The sequence below is a fragment of the Papilio machaon genome, chromosome 2 (genome assembly GCF_912999745.1).
Source record: "Papilio machaon chromosome 2, ilPapMach1.1, whole genome shotgun sequence".
NCBI lineage: Eukaryota > Metazoa > Arthropoda > Insecta > Lepidoptera > Papilionidae > Papilio > Papilio machaon.
In genome coordinates, this window is record NC_059987.1 from 9,053,819 (window position 1) to 9,060,827 (window position 7,009).

The 7,009-nt window shown below is 36.5% G+C and overlaps 1 protein-coding gene across 3 annotated transcripts in view; it reads left to right on the forward strand.

The window, feature by feature from the left end:
• LOC106716939 (syndecan) overlaps positions 1-7,009 on the forward strand; it is a 189,391-nt gene extending 182,382 nt beyond the window's left edge. Inside the window, exons 2-5 of one of the 3 annotated variants that reach the window (XM_014510619.2) lie at positions 3,377-3,758; positions 5,250-5,377; positions 5,715-5,841; positions 6,090-7,008. In XM_014510619.2, coding sequence (XP_014366105.1) covers positions 3,377-3,758; positions 5,250-5,377; positions 5,715-5,841; positions 6,090-6,262 — 810 coding nt within the window. In that variant the 3' untranslated portion in view covers positions 6,263-7,008. Of the gene's footprint in view, positions 1-3,376; positions 3,759-4,223; positions 4,368-5,249; positions 5,378-5,714; positions 5,842-6,089 lie in introns of those variants that run through there. The other 2 variants (XM_014510620.2, XM_014510622.2) reach the window with 2 other exon arrangements.

A 7,009-nucleotide genomic window follows, 5' to 3' on the forward strand; every position in this document is an offset into this window, starting at 1 on the left:
CCGGGAAGTGTTTGTTGTATCTTTAATTGCCTTTTAAATGAACGTGATACATATATCTATGTATTCAAATTTAATACATAAGAACCTTTACAAAGTAATTATAAATAGCGTTTACTCGAGGATAACGTATGAAGTAAATTTAATAAGAAATTATACAGCGCTTGAAGGTGACTACTCTATTCAACATGTACAAATTGTGTCAGCAGTGACGTATCTCTACTTTTATAATGTACACAACAAATACAGTTGCACGTGACTTCATCTGCGCGGAATTAAAAAGAAAGCTAGTACCTAATAAATGTAGCCTATGACTTTCGGGGATAGTGTAGCTTCCCATCAATGAAAGAATTTTTTAAATAGGTTCAGTAGTTTCGGAGTTTATTCAATGCAAACAAACAATTAAATCTAATTGTAATTTATATTTGTGTTTTCCTATGTAAAGATAAATATAAATTGAATAAAATATTAAAAATGAAACTGTCAAACTATTAAATCTCTCCCTTTTATAATATTAGTATAGATCATTTGCTATACAACCAGGACGGTTGCAAATATGCTTAACTAATTTAATTAACTCGACAAACACAAGAGTAATTCCATCGTTTCCGTTGTTAGCACAGTGCCAAAGCAATTTCAAGTCCATGTTTAAATAGGAACGTAGTATCAGAAACCTAGTGATCTACTTACTAAATTATACTTCAGCTTCAATTCCCTGCTTTTTTGGGTTAGAAATAATAATATGCAAATAAAAATTACATGAAACTTCATCATATATTCACGTTATATTTATCAAATCACATTGGGCTTTATCACTGAACACAGATGTTAGCTCTTCAAAACACTGAAGCCGCGTCAGGCCTCTTCTAAAATTGTAGAAAATTATTGCACGAACATTTTCCTTAGAAAGATTCATTTTCGTACGTAACCTCACACATTCCAATCGACGCTGTGACTAAACTATAGCATTAATACTTTCAACTGTTTTTAGATTCAAAATTTAAACACATTCGAATATACTCGTAGAATAGTTCCAAATTCAAAATTGCCGGGAAATAGGGAAACTACAGAACTTAAAAGACATGCCTCGTATTCCCTAAGCTCCTAGTTCCTGGGACTTAAGGGCACAAGCTGAAAAATAAGTTGTTATATTTACATATTGTATGTTTGGTTTAAGCAGGATTAACTTACAAGGCCTAATTTATAACACAAATGTCTGAGTAGTACTGACTGCAAAAACACGATGCCGAATTTGTACGAACAGTTGACCTATATGCAAATCGTTAGTGCTAACTAATAGAGCATTCTATTTGACACCTCAGTGAGATTGAATAGCGCCTTTGAACCGTGAAATTAATTCTACAAACGGAATTACAAATTGCTATGTACTGAGTAAAGTTTTGATGAATGTTACCATGAATTGTTACAAAATGTTCTTATCGGTATTTCTTCAAAAGGGATGCATCAGGTGACACTATGCTTTTTAAATGTTTTGACAGCGAAAACCCAACATTAAATCTAATATATAAAATTCTCGTGGCACACTTTTCGTTCCCGTACTCCTCCGAAACGGCTTCACCGATTCTCATGAAATTTTGTGAGCATATTGACTAGACTGAGAAGCGGCCAACATCTATTCATACCGCTATTAAGTTTTTTTTAACTGCGCGCGGACGGAGTCGCGGCCGACAGCTAGTTTCAATATAATTCGTATCTTTTATATAAATACTGAAAGATAACTGTAATAAAATCTTCACTTAAAGAGAGCATTATTGTTAATCTGTATACGGTAGAAACTTGATTCCGCATCGTTTGATTAGATAGATTTCATTTATTAGGTATGCGCTAAATATCACCGGAGTCGGAATTTGTGTAGCGTCAACAAAAAAAAATGGCTTTGGTAGCACCTGTTTCGAATACTGATTATTGGATGATTGCTATCACGACTCGGCCGACCTCTGTATATGAGAAATATTATTTATTGCGCTCAGATAATGCGGGGCCGGAATGACCCGTTGTAGGGCAGGATCGACCACCCGTCGTTTTATGTGGAGGTATATTGCGTTGTTACACCCCATGTGTTCTAATGCACCTTTCCACTTGTTTTATTGCCGCCGTAAGCTATTTAGCAACCGCTGCCTGGTAAAATACCTACGAAATCGACTATTTAAAATCCCTTTGTATCTTATTTAACGATTTTTTTTGTCTATACGGTTTTTAAATTTTACGATCGACATCTCCAAATTATTTATTTTTTGTTTGTAAAAATCGACCTAAATTTCATGAAATACAACTAGTAGAATTTTAAAAAACTTTTTTGTAATTCTGTAAAATTTATAAATTAATCTAGAGATAAAATCGATTAAACTAAAATTCGATTAACAATCTATTATTAATGCTTGTACAACTAGTACAATCAAAATATTTATTCTATATAATTTTGAGCTTAAAGGAGGTGATCTTGTTAAAGTGAATACAGCGCTATCTGCCGTAGAAAACGTGAAACATTTCCATTGAAAGCCTTCCGCGATTTTCATCCCGGCATCTGTTGGCGGCCGTCGGGAATGCGAAAAGCTTGTACCTCCCTTCCCCTACTTCCCTTGTCAGCGCCGCGCCCTCCCCTCTCCTCCGTGAAAGCCTATCGATCGCCCCACGAGCACTACACAACCTACGCTAACCGAAGTGCACTGCCACATTTGTGGTAATTCCAAAATATTAACAGATTCCAGTACAATCTGTAATATATAATAAACAGCTCTTCCTGTGTACGACTGTATCAGTCTAGGAAACACACAGAGGTGAGTGACCTTTTATCTACATCCCCACTGTTGTATGGTTCCATTGATGACGTATACTTATTCAAATTTTGATTATTGTGCTTTTATCATCTTCTACACGTGAAACTTGACCAAATTACACTATATTGCAGATATTATCTATTTAGTGTCTTTTTTATGTGTTAAAATCACACGTTTCGGTGCAGTTGAAGTGTTTTAGGGCGATGCGTTAATGACGTCAGTGAGAACTTTCTGGAAATAGGTCGCGTTTGGAATAATTACGAGGAAAATTATCTTCCACTGGGTTTAACTACGATCATCCGTATGTAATCCGTCACATTTACCTTCGAAGATAATGCTTTTCAATTTAGATAATAATCATCATGTGTTCATAAAGGTTCATGTAACCAGTTTTGTTTAGCATTTTTTGTTTTAGGCCAATGTAAAAGGCACGAAATTTACTATAGTTGCATGTAACAATTATGATAAATGTATAAAACTGAATTTACATGTATACTATAGCTATTCTGCAAGTGTCAAGATTCGTCGCATACAGTGTGTTTTATAATCATGTATTCAAGAATGTATTTGAACGTTTCCAGGAGGGAGTGAGCGCGCAGCCGACGGAGATAACGGTGCACATACAGCAGGACGGCGCAGCACCCGACCGGGACGTCTTCATAGACGATGACTCCGGCTCCGGCCTAGGCATCGACGAGGCGTCCGGCTCCGGCTGGGGGCCCGGCCCCGGCGTCGACGACGAAGACGGCCGCGGATCAGGTGACGGCGCCGTCCGCCCCGCCCTGTCCGGACTGCCCGAGGATGACGAAGACTTCGCGCCGCGCACCACCGCCGCTCCCGGCACGCCCGCCCCGCCGCCCGACTATCCGGACCTCCCTGAGCCGGACAACGCCCTCCCGACCCCAACGGGCCCAGAACCTCCGATCCCAACACCAAAAGTCCAGCAGCCCGATTTAGTCAGTCGTGAGTAGAGGCCAGAGCATGCCAGTTTTGTTGCGTTAGACATTTTTAGAACATATTTATTTTTTAACATAATTGAAGTTCAATAATGTTTTTTGGATATTACCAAAATGTTAAGTGATGCAAGGACCACGTTGGTAGGTTGGCAGATTAAAAATAATAAATACAAATTAAATAATGTATAAAGAGTGAAAACGTGGATGAACGACGATAAGAAAGGAACGAGAGATATGACAGAAACAAAATACTTGACCTACGTTCAATAACAGCGCTACTACTACTAAATAGCTTTACTATTTTAAACACTATAATAATTATTTTAACTAACTTTATAAAACAATACAATTGCAACAGCGTGTGAAAAGGAATAATAATTACGATATGCCAAAATGACGTACGTCATGTTTGGGATTCAGCGTTTTTTTAATAATTAACCTCAATGTCTACTCACCATGAATCTGAATGTTTAATTAGATTCTTTAATTAACGCGTTAGTTTCCTCTAACACGTACTATAAAGTGGATGTCAGTGTTATATTAATCCAATACATTGTAATTAATATTTGCTTATTTGTTCAATATTCGTATTTTTAATCGACATTGGAGGGAATTGGTAAGTTCACAGCATTTACATCGTAACAATACTTCATATATTTTCTCACCTGAAATTCGGACTTTTACTATACATTCGGCTATTCGTCCGAATCTATAATGTTAAATTAATTTACAAAATAGTGTATTAATTAACCCGTTTAATGCCACCGTTAATTTTCTATTAATTGCATTAATGTGTATGAATGGCACTGGACGGGTTAAAATCCGAATTTGTAGTTAAAAATCTAATATTACCCGCTGCGAAGTCGTTTAATGATTAGTACCTTAATTTAGATTTCTCGTTATAAATCTATACTAAGGTACACTCTAAGTAATCACTAAGTGACTGAGCACGACATTCTTGCATGATGCAATAACAAAAATCGTACCAGGCTAATTCATTCAAGTATTCTCTCATCACAAGTAGTGACCTAGCATGAACCCTGGTTACATTCCATACGCTTGATACCAATCATTGTAGTATCAGTGTAATATAATTTAGATAGTTTTTTTTATTCCAAATTCATATGTATTAGTTAGTTTTTACTCCATATCCTTACTTCTCCTAACAAATCCAAAAAACCCCCTAACTTACCCGAGTCTTCGTCGTCGTAATTTATTTCTATTACAAACTTTAACACTATGATATTATTAGGTTTTGAATATTAAATTATAGTATTTTAACTTTCAAAGTCAAACTAACAATAATTTCCTCTAATTTCGTTAGGTTAGGATTCATATTAATTTTTAACACTTCTCATGTCGACTATTTCCTGAAAATTTCTCAGAGTTTTTACTAAATATGATAGACATGAATCTAGAAAACACAATACAATAAAAAAGTACAGAAATATTTGCTCATTGTGTATGTAGTGAGTGATTGTGTATTGTTGAATTCCAGCTCGCATTCTCAAGGGTCAGGAGGCGGGCGAGTCCGGCGGGGAACCGCGCGGCGCGGGAGGAGAACAGTCCTCGCGTCCTGACGTCACTGACATCAATATATCCGGAGAGGACGTAGGACAGGAGATTGTAAGTAACTTGAAAGAGGCTTTGTGAATGTGGATAGATATGAAAGGAAATGACGCACAAGACGAGACAGCTCCTGATTGTCATCTGAATGACATTGATATTAGGCGCTGTAGGTTCGTCGCACTTATAAAAACGAAATCAACATAAAAAATAGTCATCAACCTGAATGCCCTCTCCTCTAACATATATATTATCATCGTATACTGTAAATCAATTGATGGTGATCAATTTTATAGTATATCATTTTTATTTTTTATTTTAATGTGTGGTAATGCATGTGGTTCTGACAGTAAGTTGATTTGTGCTTTATGAATAAGTATGTTCGTATGTGTTCCAGGACCAGGTGCCGTCAGGCACACACATCGAGACGGAGGCGCGGCCGGCTGACACCGGTGTCTTCATCATGAACGCCAAGCCTGAAGACCGCGCTACCAGCTTCTTCGCGCAGCCCGGCATCCTTGCTGGTGAGTGCCCACTTTCACAATAAAATTCTTAATGTTTTTTATTGAATGTTGTAGCAAGATAAAGATGAAATCTGCCATCAACTATTTGGAATTTTAAAAAAGATCTCAATGTTAAAACAGTTTTAAAAAAAATAGTTTATTAAAATTCTTTCAAAATCAATCGAAATACAAATGTCATTGAGAAAATGAAGCAGTGACATTAACGTCTCTGAATGTTGCGTGCATAACCTTGTATTTATCTATTCCAGCTGTGATCGGCGGAGCGGTAGTTGGGCTCCTGTGCGCCATCTTGGTGGTGATGTTCATAGTGTACCGCATGCGCAAGAAGGACGAGGGCTCGTATGCGCTCGACGAGCCCAAGCGCAGTCCCGCCGCCGCCTCCTACGGCAAAGGTCATAACAACCGCGAATTCTACGCGTGAGACGACACAGAACAAACCGCGCCACGTCTTTACTAACAGCCACAGATTAAAGAATGTTTTTAATCTGTGGAATTTTTTTGTCTGACTTTTTTTGACAGTTACGCGCCATTTCGAATCCTGTTTTAATCTTTGACGTGGCCAAAATTGTTCTGTGATCGTCTCTTACGAAATTTAATTTACGAATTTTAAAACATTATTGTGTACGGATTGTACTATTTGTACAAATCGGGTACATTGTTTTGTAATGTCGGATATTTAATTTAAATGATGGAAATTATCAAAATTGAACATATTTAAGACCAAATTTTATATCAATCGACTATCTTGAAAGCCTAAATATTAACCGAAAGTGAAAACTAAGAAATGTTAGTATCATCTTGATATTGATTTCTAGTTTAAGATTTACTACGTATGAATTATATCATTATATTTGTATCTTTATAGATCTTGTATGTTTTCTGTAAAAATAAATGTGTGCCATCCGCTTCCTTGAATTGTACATTGCTACCGCAATAGTTTATTCATAGACAAATAATTTAATGTCTATGGTACGTCCATATCCCAAGTATCTATGTAATAACTATGTAATATATTGTTTTTGTATGTGTTTGTATGACCCGCTTTCACCCAAAACGTAAGCTATAAGACATCAGTAGAGTTAATCTAAGGTGCTTCAATACAAGTTGTGTTTTTTGTGTTAACTGACAAAATATTAACTAAGTCATCAATTACGCATTTTTTTTTACT